A 17,605-nucleotide genomic window follows, 5' to 3' on the forward strand; every position below is an offset into this window, starting at 1 on the left:
TGCCCAGCCAGGCCCTGATTACGCTGACCTGCAGATTCACAAGCAAAAAATAAATGCTTACTGTTATACACTATAAGGTCTGGGGCCTATTTGTTACCATAGCAAAATATAATTAATTCACTCAGAAAGCCGAAAGCTGAAATACCCCAAATATCTATGCCTTTAGTCTCAGGGTGAAACAGAAGTGAGTCTATCACCCTCTTCCAGCTTCAGAGAACTGCAAGAAAAATTGGCTTGACATGGGGCCTGTAGTGCACCTGATGAGTTGTGGCCATAAGCATGTCCCCTCGGTGAAATTGTAACACAAATTCCTGCCACTCAGGTGATCCAGAAACCCTGAAATTATGAATTCATTTGAAGAAAGTCTGAGATACTCATGTTTCTAGGTTCCAGAAGAAGCGAATCCTCTTTGGAGAAACTCACCTTCATCCTTGACCTTGAAGAATTTCTCCAAAATATACTCCTATATAATCTAAGGAAAATGACAAGTTCACAGTAAAAAATAACTAATAAGCGTATAATAAAACAAAAACAAGTCATGATAAGTGAAAAACAATAATAATGGACAGTAGAAACACAAATCAGGAAGCAATTATGGTTAGTATCTTTTAAAAAGTAAAAGATAAGCCTAATGGTATCTTCATTGAACCATTAAGTGACTATCAGAACTGAAAAACGAAAACTTCTAATAACAAAAAAAATTAGTTTAAGCAGAAAATTTTACCCAGTGAAAGATAATTAGCAACTAGAAGACAGATCACACAACATTATCCAGAACACAGCTCAGAGAGGCCAACAGATGGAAAACGTGGAAGACAGGTCAAGACACATGGACTTGAGTTCCGATACATCTCTAACTGGAGTTTCACAAAAAAGACACAAAAGGGCAAACGCAATGTTAGAAAACAAGCTTTGAAGAATAAATGATTCTGGGTGTTCCATCAAAAATCAAATACCCAGGAATAAATATAATAAAATATGAAGACCATTATATAAAAAAGTACAAACCTTACTGAGAAAAGATTTTAAAGACCTAAATAACTAGAAGCACATACCATGATTATGGACTGGAGACTCGATATTATAATGATGTCAACTCTTCCCAAACCAACCCATAGATTAAATTAAATCCCAATCAACATCCTAGCAAGTGTGTGTCTGTGCATGTGTGTATGTAAATTGATTAATTAATTAAAAAATGTATGTACAAGGCCCAGCACAAATAACACCCCTTTTTATTATAAAATCTTTTATTACGAAATCATAAGCATGTAATTCTGTAACATAACAATATCACACTCAAGCACATCATACGACATTTTAGATGAAATGCTCAAATTAAAAACTATAAATTAACACTCATATTATTACTCTACCAACCACATTCATGCAGTCCTTACTTTTCTGCTGGCCTCTGTATAATTAGAAAGGTCCACAAATAGCCAAATGATCTTACAGAAGGAATGAAGTGTGTTAAGATTTGGGCCTTGTGACCCAGCCAAGTGGCTCAGCTGGTTGGGCATCACCTCTTGAAGAGAAAAGGTTGCTAGTTTGATTCTGGTCAGGGCACATGCCTGGGCTGTGGGTTCGGTCCCCCACTGGGGCACTTACCAGAGGCAACTGGTCCATGTTTCTCTTCTACATAGATGTTTCTCTCCTTTTCCTCCTAAGAATAAATAAAATTTATTCTTTTTTAAAAAATGGTTGAATATGATCAAAACTATATATTTACATTGTCTTTGCCTCAGCCTTTACACCTGAAAAATGGAGATAACAGTATCATTTAGATCACAGGAATGTTTAAAGAATAAATGGGTTAGTTTATGTAAAACCCTTCTAGCAGGTCCTGGCACACAGCCATCAAGTGTTATTTGGTAGTGATAGTAATTTACTTTCTGAGGCCTTTTAGAAAAGGGAAATAACCAGGTGGTTAGACCTGCAGTTCCCAACCTATGTGCACAGGGGCAGGGGCTACAGAAAACCGTAGGGCCGTGAGAATTTTGGAAACATGACTACTCACCCTCTAATAGATCTGTGTCCTGGAATCCAACTGAATCAATTAGTAATTCTTCCTTTTGGGAATGAGCTAAGAGAGCCGGGAAAAGAGAGTTTTCTCTCTCCCCACAACCAGTCATTTTCTAATTTCTATGCTGTAAGTAATCACACCACTGCAGAAGCCAGCAAACCAGTGACTGGTGACATTTCTACGCACATAAGGGCAGGCTCTCAGGAGCTGGTGGGCGCCCCCACAGCGCACCGCCGCAGCCTCTGTTAGGCCAGTGGACAAACTGAGGCCCAAACACATCAGTTTATTTGCCATAAAGCTACATAACTAATCGCTAACCTGAGATTTGGACATAGAACTTCTACAAAAAAAGCTATCAATTGCTTCCCTCTGTAGTCACCATGCTTTTTGAGTCCCATAATTGTATGAGCCCCATACATATGAAACTAAATTGGTTTTTGTCCTGTTAATCTGTCCAAGTCAATTTAATGATTAGGTCAGCCAAAGGGCCTAGAAAGAAGATGGGATGTTTTCGTCCCCTACACCCCCGAGCCAGAGTGATACTCAGGCACAGTGTGTCACCGAGTCAAATAAAACAGTCAGAGGGAATCCTGGGACTTGGCTAGAACAGTTGGGAGACTCCGGGCCAAGGTCCAGAGATGGTGTGGCATGCAGAGGGTGCTGGCCATGGCCTGGCCTCTCCAGCAAACAGATCGACAGGCAGGCTACCCGCGGCTTGATTACTTCAAATAACTAACAATTCTCCAGCGGTGGAAAACTAGAATCCCGACTCGCACTGAAAAGTCTTAACTTTTTATCCAATTCCCTGACCTGAATCAGTTCACAGATCCAGACTCCCTTAAGTGACACGTGATTGGGCCCCACTTCGGAAGAGTCCTGCTTTGATGTCACAGCTGCCCTGGCAGCCATTCTGCCAAGAAACTGCAGCCGTTGCCTGAGCTGACCCCAACCCCAGGAACCCTGACCAGCATCAGCCTTTGCCAGTCTGCGTGACGGTGTGTGCAGACCTGGTGATAAAAGGAGTTCTGACCCAGTTTCATATCTTGGCCAGCCCAGTGGGAACAGGCCCTTTCCTAGAGTATTTTAACATTCTGAGCTGGACACTTTGGACTCAGCAAGGAGGCTAATGCCCTTTGGTTCCCCCAGCCACAACTCATGTGATCCTGTTGCTTATTTTGTAATATTTCACGTCGCTTTCTTTATGTTTGCTAGCTCTTCTTCTGTGATTAGACTATAAGGGGCTTGAAAGCAGGAACCATGCCGACCTTATACACTGTTACCTTCCCAGAGTCTGAGCAGTACTGATCATATACAGGCCCTCAAATGTTTGTAGGTCAATCAGTCGGATGTCTTTCCTGGAAGAATCAGAGATCAGGCCACGAAGACTTCGAGCCCAGTATATGTCCTAATTCTTAACACCTCTCCACCAGCTCTCCAAACTGACCTGTGCAAATGGGGCTTGCAGAATAACTGCATCTATCAAAGACTTAAGTAGTGAATCCAATTACAGGGCTTTCCCAGCTGTGGTCTTGCTGCGGGAATCAAAAAACCCAGCTCCTGGCACTCTGGAATAAACTGTTGATCTGCCAACACAACTTTCTCCCTTTTGATTAGCATAGAGTGCCAGAAGCAATTTGGTTTCAACTGACTGTGTTAATGTACCTTCAGAGAAGCAGCCTTACCAGTTCTCATGATTCAGACACAGCATGAAACCCCAGAGCCAGGAGGATCTAGGTTCGGATCCTGGCTCTGTTACTTACCACCTGGGTGACCTGTTTTTTCACCTGTAAAACAGATAAAGGTATCTACCTCAAAGCGTTATTATAAACTAAAGGAGTTAACATTGTAAGGTGTTTAAAAGAACATCCTGTGTACACAGTTAAGTGCTATGGAAATGCTGGTTGTAACTATTACATGTTACCTCTGCAGCTCCAAGACATAATCAAGTCAGCAGGTGCTTGATTAACTCACCATCCCTCCGGACATCATGACTGCAGGTGAGCCCCTGCTGAGCTGATCTGGGCAGCAGGATGTGGCTAGCGTCTACCTCTCCGTTTGTTCCCAGAACTGGAATTACGTAAACCCTGTAGACTACAATGGCCTCTCCTCCTGTCCCTGTCTCCTCTGACCCTGGGGACCCAGGAGCTTCTGATACCACCAGTATGACCTCCCAGCCCAAAGTCTGGACCCACAAACCCTTCTAACAGTGGAAGAGAGCAGGCATGGAAGGTAAAGGAAAGGGACACTTCAGGAGTCAGGAATGAGCTGCCATCATCAGACCAGTGATCACGCCTCACGAGCAGGGCCAGGGCCAGGCAGAGTAGCTGGGCTTCCAGAGGGGGCATGGGCGGCTCCTTCTGCCACATCGAGCTGGTCCAATCACTGCCAACGCTTATAGAGGAAGCAGTGGCTTCCCACATTCCTCAAGCTCCAATTTATGAATTTCCGGGGACACCCTTGTGATTGGAAAAACGCACCCGAGTATTTTTGCCATGCTTCTCCTGTAAGCACCACGTGGCCAGATGCCTGCAGCCTCGCTCAGATGCACAGCCAAGGTTGCAGTGAGGCCCCAGTCCTGAGAGTAATCTGACTCAGTCCTTTCCCATGAACAACCTTGGGGAAGGGGATTCCCAGGGGCCTCAGACATCCTTGTTAAAGACTCAGGATGGCAGACACATCCACCAACATCTATGTGTAATTATGTCCAGGCTCAGAGCCTAGGGAAATGCTCCAACACATGGTACATTATGGAGAACACTGTGAACACCTGGGACCCACTCAGGATATCCAAGGGTGTTTGGAAGGTTGTGACTCCGCAGAGGAGAAGCCTGGGGATGCATGTCTGAGCCGCAACCCACCCTCTCAGAGGTCAAGGGAAGTGAGGCTGAGCCCTGGCTGAGTAGCTCAGTTGGTTGCAGCATCATCCTAGTGTGCCAAGGATGTAGGTTTGATCCCCAGTCAGGGCACGTATGAGAATCAACCAATGAATGCATGAATAAGTGGAACAACAAATCAATGTTTCCATCCCTCTCTCAAAATCAATGAATAATTTTTTTAAGTGAGACTGAGGTTAACAAATGTGTGGAAGCTAAACATGCCAATGAAAACACTGGTCTGCTGGTGTACATATGCCCTCTGGGTACGTCAGGGGGTTGGGTCTTCCTGCTTCCTCTTCTGTTATCCCGGTATCTTAGAATTCCTGGTCAAAAGCAGTCTGCCCTGGCTGGCATAGTTCAGTGGATTGAGCGCAGGCCTGTGAACCAAAGGATCACGGTTTGATTCGCAGTCACCTTCATGCTGAACTGGGTTGCAGGCCAGTTCCTGGCAGAGGACTCACAAGAGGCAACCATACACTGATATTTCTCTCCCTCTCTCCTTCCCTTTCCCTCTAAAGATAAATGAATAAAAAAAAATTTTTAAAGTAAACAGTCTTTCTCAGCATGGAAAAAAAGGACAATTTATTCTTCTCCTTTTTTTAAGTCCTCATCTGAGGACATTTTTTCACTGCTTTCTAAAAACGAGGAGGGAGAGGAAGAGAGAGGGAGAGAAAAACACTGATGTGAAAGAGAAACATCGATTAGTTGCCTTCTCGTACAGGCTCCAACCAAGGATGGAACCCGCAACCTAGGCGTGTACTCTGACAAACAATCTAACCCGTGACCTTTCAGTCTACAGGAAAATCTCCAACCAACTGAGCCAGGGCCTCACTCTTTCTTCTTAAGAGAAAAAAAAGTGGCTGAGACAAACCAATGAGTCATGCAGTGTATGAAGAAAAACCAAATCTGGGGAGTCAGGTGTCTTGAACAAATGGTTCCCATCAGAAAGGAAGTATTCCTAGAAAACAGACTTAAGTGCAGACTCACCGTTAACCTCCGCTATCAGGCCCCGGGCCTGGGGTGAGGCTCCGCAGCTTCCCAGTGAGGAGTGACAGAGCTGAGTTAGAATGGCCCCTGAAGAGCGCGGGGGCTCTAGGAAACCGGACAGGCCCAGAGCCTCAGGTCCATGCACCGGCGACAGGCCTCTAGAGCAAGGGCCAAGGGGCTTTCCACTGCTTGTAAAACAACTCATTTTCATTGAAAGCATTTTAAAATCTCAATAACAACTCAAGTAATGACGGCCTGATATCAAGAGCAATGAACCAACCCGATAAGCCATAAAACAGTTCCATTCATAAAACCTGAATAACCCAGACAGCCACCTCCATGTTTCACTGACGGGCTTTTATTAAAACTGTATGTAGATCTCCTACTTCAACTTTAAACAAAAAATCTTTCTTTTGTGCTAGTATCAAAATAGTTACCTTTTTAAAATACCTTGAAACCTTCAATACAGTGTTTTGTTATACATTAAGGAGTCTCCTAAAATCTCGACCACCTCGCCCTCCTAGAATGTTGCCTTCTGGTCACTACCACCTTTTCGTTTTTGCATCTTTAATGTTTTATCTCAGAGAAGCATGAAAGGGAAAGGTTTCCCTGTTTTCAACTATTTAAAGTACACAAAACACATTTTAAATAGGAGAAGCCAATGACAATATTTGATTTGATACTGAAGATTCATACCGACCAGGCTTCCCTACAGAGTCATGATGTAAGGTTTGCCCACGTCCAATCACTCTTTAGCACAGGTTCTCAGGCCCTGGCATTCTTTAAACAAAACCGCAGTTCCCGCCCTGAAATAGTAATGATGGCCCAACAGCGCCCCCTAGTGTTCTGTAGGGATAAAAGCAGCCAGCAACGCAAGAGGATAATTGGATATGAGGTGTTGGAAATCTAGACGTGGAGACCAAAAAAATTTTTTATTTTTCAGGGGTCACAAAACAAACGGCTCCCCAAAATCTCTTTCAACATAGGCTGCCTGCAGCTGCACAGTGCAGAGTTGAGAGAATGCCAGCTTTACACAACATTGAAATACCACGTCAAAAGCTGGACTCTGGTAATGTTTTCTTTCGATCTAAGGAAAGAGTGTGGTATTTCACCTTTTTCAAGGTGCCCAAGGAAGTCTGCTCCCCTGGAACACTCCTCTGAGATGTGCTCAGGACACTGGCCCTCGGGGTCAGGCTGGCCTTGCGTGGGAGGTGGAGGGAGCTGGGTGCAGACTGAACAGCGCCCTCCAGGGCCAGGCCCTTGGCCAGGCTGCCTGACACCCTCCGGCAAGAGGGCGAGACTGGAGCCTGCTCCTTCACAGCTGAGCTCAGCCTGCCACTCCCGGGGAAGACTGGGGCCACCTGGGGGCCCACCTCAGCCCTGCCATTCTTCTTGTTCTCCTTCTTCCAAAACACCGACCTCAGAAGGGTGAGGGTCCTCTGCGGGAACCTGTGTGTCTCAGAGTCCCTTCCCTCCACCTCAGCCCTGACCTTTGCTAAGGAATTTTGACAAATGTCTGCACTCGCCACAGTGCTTGACGCCCCCTTGGGGGAAGGTGCTCTGCTGCCGGTCCCCGCCTGGCCTGTTCCCTTCCAGTTCGCAGTCCTCTGGTCCTTCGGCTGGGCCCGTCTCTCAATCTCTGCTGAGGGCACGCCCGTGAGAGACAGGTCCAACTGCTTGGGAAGGCTGGCATCCTGTATGGCGTGTTCCCTGGGTTTCCTTGCTGTGTTTAGACCATGTGAGGTTCCGGGGACTGAGTGGTGCCTAAGGTGGCCCGAGGGGCAGGGCGCTCCGGCCAGTACTCTCTGGTTAGCTTGCTCCCTGTCTTCACCCTTAGCAGAGACAGCGGCATTTGACTGCAGCACAGCTGCCTCCTCATCCCCGCCAGTGGCACCCGTCAACAGTGGCACGATGGACCGGCTCGTAGATCGGGGTCTCCGGCTGGACTCCAAGTACTCTACCAACTCGACAGAAGCAATGACTGGTTTCTCTCTGCGTCCAAAAGACCACCGAAGGGGCATGGTGGTGAAGGCCCCCTGCTTGTCTCGGGAAGGAGCAGGCACCTTCATGCTGATGCTTCGGCCTTTTATGCCTCGTACCAATGGCCTGGACTCCGGGCCTCCTGAAAGACACACAGACAGCATCAGTGCCCAGCTGTCCCTCCAGCTGGGAGGAACAGCAACGCCAGTCACCGGACAAGAGCTGACTGAGCACCTCTGAGGCATCAGGCCCTGTGCTAGACACTGGGGACGCCACCGCTCTTGCCCTGGGGGCACCACACAGTCACTCACTATTCCACTGAACCCATACATATCTGAAGCCACAGGGCAAAGCAGTGTCAAAGGGCGAAGAAGGAAGCCAGCCGCAAGCCCGGGCTGCGCAGACTCCTGATCATGCCCAGTCCCCGAGGCAGCCAGCCCTAAGATTAACCATTGTTTTCATTCACCTTTAAATATCTCCATGAAACAGAATGAACGCTCAGCAAAATTTTATTTGTTGGACATTTTTTTCCATGTCAAATTAGGCACTCATACCTCTCAAATGCAAGAATCTTAGATATGCTACCCTGGGCTAAAAAGAACAAAAATGAACTGTGTGTTGCCACATATGCCTCCTTTGAGTGTTTTCAACGTCTGCGTGCAGTTCGAAAGATGTTTTTGATACACAGTGGTACCTCAGTACTCGCCACTGATTCATTCCAGAACTCGTGACCCATGCCGAAACCGACGAGTACCTAGTGATGAAGCATTTTCTCCTGCGGGTGGTGCCATGACTCTCACAAGTTCCAGCAAGAGCAGCCAGTCCCGAGCAGGCGCTGTGTGCCGGGTTTAAGGAAGTCTGGGGCGGACACATGCCGAGGTGTGACTGTAAACTGTTAAGCAAGAAACAGTCTAGAGAAACATAGTGTAAGCAAAAATATGTGTTCACATATGTGTGCCTATGTGGATGTACACATATGATGCATGCATGTGAAAACATACCAACAGATATGGAGAAATAAATCCCTAAGTGACAAGGTGTGGGGAGGGTGATGGAGGTGCTATGACCGATTTTCCTCTCCATTCTTTTCTATATCTCAACGTTTCTGAAGGAAACATATGTAAAGCCAAGGCTGCATATGTTTTTCTTAAGAAACACATGTTAAGTTACAAAAACAGTTCCATTTACAATAGCATCAAAGAGAACACAATGTTTAGGAATTAACTTAGCCAAGGAGCTGAAAGACTTGTACAATAAAAACAACAAAACATTGCCAAAAGAAATGAAAGAAGACGTGAATTAGTATAAACACATCCCACGCTCGTGGATTAGAACACTCAATATTGTTCACAGGTCAACATTACCCAGAGCAATCTACAAAGCCAGTGCAAGCCCTATCAAAGTCCCAATGAGGTTTTTTGCGGAAATAGAAAAATCCATCCTAAAATTCATATGGAATCTCAGGGGGTCCTGAACAGTCAGTCACAAAAAGACAAATCCTGTATGACTCCACTCAATGACTTGCTGCGAGTGGTCTGTCAGAGAGGCAGAAAGAGTGCAAGGCGGTGCCAGAGGCCCAGGAGGGGAGAACAGGGAGTGGGTGTTGAACAGGGAGAGAGTTTCGGATGATGGGTTAGGGGGACGGATGGTGGTGAAGGCTGCACAACAGGCAGATGCATGTAATACCAATGAACTGTCCATTTAAACATGGTGAAGATGGTAAACTGTTTATTTTGTGTATTTTAACCCAATGAAAAAGTAAAAAAAAGAAAGCCAGCAGTCATTGCACCATCAAGACACCTCGGTTTACAGGATGCCTGCAACCGCTGAGGAAGAACCTCCCACTGAGACACACAAGCCATGCGGTACAAGGGCAGTCAGTACAAGCGCTGGAGGAAGAGCCCAGGACGGCCACTCGGGCGGGAGCCCGCGGCCGTCCTCTCATCACAGGATCAGCTCCAGCAAAGAGCCAGAACCACTGTCCCCAGAAGGCCTCGAGCAGTGGCACACCGTCTGGGACGTGCAGTGTGGCGAGGGACCAGACTCTCAGAGCACAGGGAGAGCTCCGGGAGGTCAGAGGCAGGCGGTAGGAGAGTCATGTGTTGTCTACAGGCAAAGGGAGGGGCAGCGCACCTTAGCCAGGCTTCCCAGTAAGACATCTCCGCAAGTTAGAGGCGGTGGGACTCCCATGAACCACAGGACGGCTTTCAGGGTACCTCAGAGGTTCCTTGAGAGCTTTAGCCTTAAAGTTTTTCATATCATTTTTGGCATTTTTTTCCCCTTTAGAACATTTCTTTAGGGTAGCCAGCAATAGACACCATTGCACCCAAAATACTTCGCAATTTTGGTTTGGATCCATGCCATTGCTCCATCAATAAATTCCCATAACTCAGAGAAAAGAAATGTCCTGGGGTCAGAGATGTGTTAAGTTTTTTTTCCTTTTCCATAGCCCTGACAGGGACAAAAAGAGAAGCTTTGTGTGACGAGGACAGAGCTGTGACTCTCAGCCTTTCAAATCAAGAAAACGCAGCCTGCAGCCCTGGCAGGAGGCGAGCGTCCTCCGACGCTGGCCCACATCACCACCACACCTCCATTTCTCAGGAACCGCGAACGAGAGAGCTAGAACTTTAGGTAAATGGACAAATAAACTGCAGAAGTACAGAGGGAATAGGAAATGCAGTGCTTAGTACTTAACCAAATAATCTTGCTTCTGGGGGATGGGGCGGTAAGTCCCACCGCTCCTCCCCGGAGGTGCCCGGGAGCCAGAGGTGGAGGAGGTGTTCAGAGACCTCTGAGTACTGGTCCTACCCCACCCCTCCCATCCCAGCCCCATGGACTTTGAGACCTTGCTCACAACCAGTCTGGCTTGAGAACAAGAAGGGCCTAGAGTCTTAAGCTACACTGACAACACCGACAGTTACATTTTTCCTGAAGGTCATATAAACCCCAGAACATATAGGATGAACTTCCTGGGCCCACGAAAGACCTCCTTGCACAGAGGGCGCCCACGCAGCTGGTGGGCGTGGCCCCCGACACAGCCCCACCCGCACAGTGGCTCAGGGGCTCTCAGAATCGGCCCTAGGAAGTTCCGCATCTGTTCCTATGCTACTTTTTATCTTTGACCAATAAAATCAGGTGTCGATCCAGCCTCCCAGTGTGTTCCGTGAGCAGAGACGGGGGTGGCAGGGTGCTCAGGGACCTCTCCTTGCCATCCACGCCCGCCCCCCGCAAGAGGACTAGGCTTTTCCTCGTCCGTACCTTCCATTTCTCCACTGACTCCCACTCACTCACGCATTTGTTACCTGTTTAATAAGGATAGTTTTCACCACTGGGGATACAGTCGCTGAAACGATACAAAGTGTTTGTCCCTTAGGGGGTTTGACAAAAGACAAAAATATGTGATCTCATGGGATGTAATGATAAGAGCTAGGAGGAAGAGTGAGGGGGAGGAATACAGGGAGGTCAATGAGTGATGAGAGACCTAAGTGAAGGGAGGGAAGAAGCCACCTGGAGATCTGGGGAAAGCAGGCTCCAGGCAGAGGGAGTGGCAAGTGCAAAGGCCCTGAGGCACAGGTAAGCTCGGTGGGTCAGGGAAGCAGGAAAGAGACCACTATGGTTGAAATCAAGGGTGAGAAGGGTCCCTACCAGGGGTCTTCATCTTCTGAGCCCGGGCCTCATGAGGAGACATCTGTCTGGAGTCGCAGCGTGCAACCTGGGGCAAGCCTGACCCTCAGACATTTAGAAGGCAAGGAGAAGCTACAGATGAGCTGGGTCTTCTTCCCCTGAGACTCAGACCCAAGGGCAAGGTCGGGGAGGAAAAAGGCTGGCTCAGGAGCTGAGGCCACCACCCCTGCCCCCACTCCAATAATCTCTGCTCCATAGAGGGTGGAGGGGAGCGCTGCAGGGAGAAGCAGGGAAGTAGAAAATAACAACTTACATAAGGGGGCCCAGCAATCAGAGGAGGAGACTATGCAAGCATCAGCACGGCCCCTTAATGACACGGAGCCACTGGAGGAAACAAACAGCTTAAAATTAAAGTTCTCAAGGCAATTCAAGTGCGAAACAACTGAAGACTGAAAATACAACCTTCAGGTTTTTAAATTCAGTAAATACAACATTCACAGTCACTGCGGGAACTCAAGTTAGTGGCCTGAAATTATTTTGATGTTTATGAAATTTGTGAAAATCCCATAATTATGAAAGCAAAATCTCACACCACAGCAAAATCACAAAGAGAAAAATCATAGGGAAAAAGTAGGCGACTTAGAGGGCAGATCTAGGAGCCCCAAGAGGCGAATAATAAGAATTTGATAAGTAGGTGAGAAACTAATTAAACAGATACCAGAAAAGAACATTTCTCTAAGGAAAAGCCTGCATCTATAGAAAGAGAGGCACAGATTCTAAGCAAATCTGATGAACAAAACACATACCTAGGCATGTTCTGACAGAATTTCTAAACTCCAAGGTCAAAGACAAAATCTTAAAGGCTTGCAGCCAGAAAGAACAAGTGACTCTCCTGTGAAAAAGAATGGGCTTCTCACCTGCACCCAGAGGCCTGGAGGACCGTGGGAAAGCTTCCACAGACGCCTGAGAGGAAAAGATTGCAACCCAAGAGTCCTCCAACCAGCCAGGCTGCCATTCATTCCCAAGTGAAAGAAAATATCTGTGACTGCGCAAAGAGTTAGAGAACATACCGTGCATCCCCAAAAGAACTCTGATCAAACTGAGGAATCAGAACGGAGGCCTCACAGACATGGACAACAGTGCGGGACTGACCGTAGGAACAGGGGTGTGCTGGGTGGAGCAGGGCAAAGGGGGAAAACTGGGACAGCTGTAGTAGAATAACAGTAAAATAATTTTTAAAATAAAATATAGATGGGGGTGAGGGAAAGCAGATGGTCAGTGGTATCCAGTGCACCAGCCACCCACATGCGGGTCAGATGGTCTCAGCACGTGTAACAGTGTGTCACATGAGTGCACTGAGGGGAAAGGTACGGTAAGAGGAGTTCCAATCACAGTCTGGAAGAGCATTAAACCCTCTCAGCAAAACCTGAGAGGCGGGGATTGAGGCGGGGAGTTCCTTAGACGGACCAGGGGGAACGCATGAAAGAGTTTCGAAGCTCTCGAGTGGAGGGTGACGTGGACCACTGCATGTCCCATGTCACTGGGCGCAGGACAGAAAGTCACAAGGAAAGAGAAGGGCTCACAGGAAACTGTTGGCTTCTCATACTCACATTTGATTATAAACACCCAGAAACATAAAGCAACACCTAGCGAGGTGAAAAAGAGCAGAACTTCCCATGAACAAGGGAAAACGAGGAACAGGTAGCAACATCATCAAATCAGTAAAAAATAAGAAAAAAGAAACAAGCAATAGACAAAGTTTTAAATGAGATGAAATCAAGTTTGTGGTTGTTACATTAAATATACATAGACTGAATTCTCCCCATTATAAGATAGACTCTGAATTTTTGACATTAAAAAAGCAACATACTGTTTATCGAACTACTTAAAACTAACTCTAAAATAAATATTCATAAAGAAAAGGAGAAAGGTAAAATGATACCAGGCAAATGCAAACAAAAAGAAGGGGCGAGGGGATATAATTATTAATCTTGAACAAGGTAGAATTTAAGATTAAAAGCATTAAGCGGGATAAAGAGCAACATTATAACGAGAAAGACACAATTTATAAAGATCTAACAGTCACCAGCTTAGGGATACCTGTTAGCAAAGTGGCTAAACATAAGTTTATATTTAAAACAAAAAGTACTAAAGTTCTTAGTGAACTTGATTACAAACACAGCTATTCAGGAAGGTGTCAATACCCCTCCATCCTTGCCTGGTGGTCCCATATAAGGTCAATACAAAGACAGAGGTGAATTAAATACGACCATCAACTCACCTAATTTAATAGTAATGGCATAAAACTCACATCCCTCAATGAGATGATATGCATTATTTTATATGTACACAGAACATGTACAAAATAATACTCATGCACTTAGGTGATCACAAAAAGGAAATGCTGGATAACAATCCACAAAATTAGAAATAAAGGCTAAAAAGGTGGGAAAAATATCTTAAATACTTGAAACTTCCAGATAACCTTTAAATCAAAGAGGAAATCAGAACTGAAATAACATACTATCTGGAAATCACTGAAAGTGAGTAAACAAAACTTGTGAGACCCAATTAATGCCAAAGCAGAAATTGGTCATGGCAGTGCCTGTACCACTGAAGACCCAAGGAAGTCCCAGGACGCCTTGCTGCTGGGGACCCCAGCAGTCTTTTCAACGGTCAGCTCTCTGATAGTCACAAAGGTAAGCTGTTTTTATATGCTTTTCTCATAGAGCCTCTCTGACACCCGTCCTCACTTATATGAGGTGCAGCATCTCAAAACTCGAATCCATTCATTTCAGTTTAAAATGGGAGAATGTACTTGCCAATACATCTGATAAGGGGTCAATATCCAAAATTTATAAAGTAGTTACAAAACACACATACACACACAAAAAAAACACCAAAACCCAAAACCCAATTAAACAATGGGCAGAAAACCTGAATAGACACTTCTCCAAAGAGGGCATACAGATGACCAATACATAAATGAAAAGATGCCCAATGTCACTAATCATCAGAGAGATGCAAATTAAAACCACCATGAGATACCATCTCACACCAGTCAGAATGGTTGTCATCAATAAATCAACAAACAGACTTCTGGCCAAGATGGAGGAGTAGGTAGACATACTGTGTCTCATCGCACAACCAAAAGAAGGACAACAACAAATTTAGAAACAAAAAACAACCAGAACTGACAGAAAATCGCACTGTATGGAAGTCCGATAACCAAAGAGTTAATAAACAAGAAATAGTCATCCAGACTGGTGGGCGGGGTGGGGAGGACGCGCAGCAAGGTAGTGGCTGGTGGTGGATTGAGGACTGGATGGACCCACATTTGAGTGCAAATAAACCAGGAGGAACAACTGGGGATTGAGATAGACTGTGCAACCAGGGCTCCAGTGCGGGAAATAGAGCCTCAAACCACCAGCTGAAAACACCTGTAGCGCGGCTGAGGCAGCACTGGAAGAAACTCCCAGCTTCACAGGAGAGTTCATTGGAGAGACCCACAGGGACCTAGAATGTACACAAACCCACCCACCCCGGAATCAGCACCAGAAGGGCCCAATTTGCTTGTGGGAAGCAGGGGAAGTGACTGAAAACTGGCAGAGAGCTGAGCAAATACCATTGTTGCTTCTCAGATCCCAGCCCCACATACAGACTCACAACGCAGTGACATGGGTTACCCTGCCCTTGTGAACACCTAAGGCTCTGCTCCTCGCTATGTAACAGGCGTGCTGAGACAAAAAAAAAAAAAATGGCCCAAATGAAAGAACAGATCAAAGCTCCAGAAAAAGTACAACTAAGCAATGAAGAGATAGCCAACCTATCGGATGCCTATCAATTCAAAACATTGATAATCACGATGCTCACAGAATCGGTAAAATATGGCCACAAATTAGATGAAAATACAAAGGCTATGCAAAGTGCAATAAAGGAAAATGTGCAGGGAACCAACAGTGACAGGAAGGAAACCAGGACTCAAATCAACAGTTTGGACCAGAAGGAAGAAATAAACATTCAACCAGAACAGAATGAAGAAACAAGACTTCAAAAAAATGAGGGGAGGCTTAGGAACCTCCAGGACATCTTTAAACATTCCAACATCAGAATCCTAGGGGTTCTAGAAGGAGAAAAGGAAGAGCAAGAAATTGAAAACTTATTTGAAAACATAATGAAGGAGAACTTCCCCAATCTGGCAAAGGAAATAGACTTCCAGGAAGTCCAGAAAGCTCAGAGAGTCCCAAAGAAGTTGGGCCCAAGGAAGCACACACCAAGGCACATCATAATTACATTTCCCAAGATTAAAGATAAGGAGATAATCTTAAAAGCAGCAAGAGAAAAGGAGACAGTTACCTACAAAGGAGTTCCCATAAGACTGTCAGCTGATTTCTCAAAAGAAACCTTGCATGCAAGAAGAGGCTGGAAAGAAGTGTTCCAAGTCATGAAAGACCAGGACCTACATCTAAGATTGCTCTATCCAGCAAAGCTTTCATTTAGAATGGAAGGGCAGATAAGGTGCTTCCCAGATAAGGTCAAGTTAAAGGAGCTCATCATCACCAAGCCCTTATTATATGAAATGTTAAAGGGACTTATCTAAGAAATTGAAAAACATAAAAAAACTATGAACAGTAAAATGACAATAAACTCACAACTATCAACAACTGAACCTAAAACAAAAACAAAAACAAACTAAGCAATCAACTAGAAAAGGAACAGAATCACAGAAATGGAGATCACATGGAGGGTTGGGGAGGAGGGGGAGGGAGGGGAAAACACACAGAGAATAAGTAGCATAAATGGTAGGTAAAAAATAGACAGGGGGAGGTTAAGAATAGTATAGGAAATGTAGAACTCATATGTATGACCCGTGGACATGAACTAAAGGTAGGGAATGCAGGTGTGCAGGGCAGAGGGGAATAAAGGGGGAAAAATGGGACAACAGTCATAGCATAATCGATAAAATATATTTTGAAAAAGAATGGAAAGGCAGATAAAGTGCTTCCCAAATAAGGTAAAAAAAATCAATCAATCAATCAATCAATCAATCAATCAACAAACAACAAGTGCTGATGAGGATGTGGTCAAAGGGGAACCTTTTTGCACTGTGGGTGGAAATGCAGACTGGTGCAGCCACTGTGGAAAGCAGTATGGAATTTCCTCAAAAAATAAAAAATGGATCTGACTTTAGACCCAGCAATCCCACTTCCAGGAATGTATCTGAAGAAGCCCAAAACTAATTCAAAAGAGCACAAGCACCGTGTGCTCATTGCAGTGTTATTTACAATCACCCAGATATGGAAGCAGCCCAAGTGTCCATCAGAAGATAAGTGGATAAAACAACTATAGGATATTTGCACAATGGAATACTACTCAGCCATAAAAAATAAGGAAATTTTACCCTTTACAACAGGATGGATAGATCTAGAGAGCACTATGCTAAGTGAAATAAAACACCTTCATTATTACAACCTCCCATAACCAGAGCACCTGGAAGGATGGATTTCCTGAGCTTTCGGGGTCTCTCCAGAGGACTGCTGGCATTTGGGAGGGACCATTCTGTGCTGAACGACATCGTCCCTGGGCATGGCAGACATTCAGCACCCCTGCCTTTGACAGTAAAAGCCTTCTTCCACGGCCATGGGGAGAGGAAGTCAGGCCAACCACTGCTGAACACTGGTAGCCTAGATTTTGATCTAGCCCAGATTTAGTACGAACAAGACTAAAAAAGGCTATATTTTCAACCACCTCGGAGCTTCTCAAACAGATTTCAAAATCTATTGTTATTTTATTCTAACCCGAAGAGGGAAAGCTCCCTTCGGAAGCAGTGTCTCAATGGAATCAACTCAAATTTGGAATTTATGTCTAAGCACACAGACCAGACTCTGGCAGCCGGAGGGAGTGGCGACTATTTGCAGCCCTGACACTTTCTGGGTGCAGGCTTGTGACCAGGTACTTCCAGGACTCGGCTTTGTGCTCTGTAAAAGGGCTGTTCAGTTTGCCTCTCCTAGAGAATCCAACAGCTAGATGAGATCAATGAAACCTGCAAGGGCCGGGAGGACAGTGTTCTTCAATATCACCTCTCCCACTCTGGCCCCTCTCTCTGGGGAGT

The 17,605-nt window shown here is 45.6% G+C and overlaps 1 protein-coding gene across 2 annotated transcripts in view; it reads right to left on the bottom strand.

The window, feature by feature from the left end:
• Positions 1-6,250: 6,250 nt before the first annotated feature.
• The window catches only part of USP43 (ubiquitin specific peptidase 43), a 60,747-nt gene continuing 49,392 nt past the window's right edge, over positions 6,251-17,605 (bottom strand). For both annotated transcript variants that reach the window (XM_053672721.1, XM_037164991.2), the window contains exon 15: positions 6,251-8,011. In XM_053672721.1, coding sequence (XP_053528696.1) covers positions 6,942-8,011 — 1,070 coding nt within the window. In that variant the 3' untranslated portion in view covers positions 6,251-6,941. The remainder of the gene's footprint in view (positions 8,012-17,605) is intronic.

This window comes from Artibeus jamaicensis, unplaced genomic scaffold, assembly GCF_021234435.1.
Source record: "Artibeus jamaicensis isolate MK-2021 breed Jamaican fruit bat unplaced genomic scaffold, CSHL_Jam_final contig_781, whole genome shotgun sequence".
NCBI classification, from domain to species: domain Eukaryota; kingdom Metazoa; phylum Chordata; class Mammalia; order Chiroptera; family Phyllostomidae; genus Artibeus; species Artibeus jamaicensis.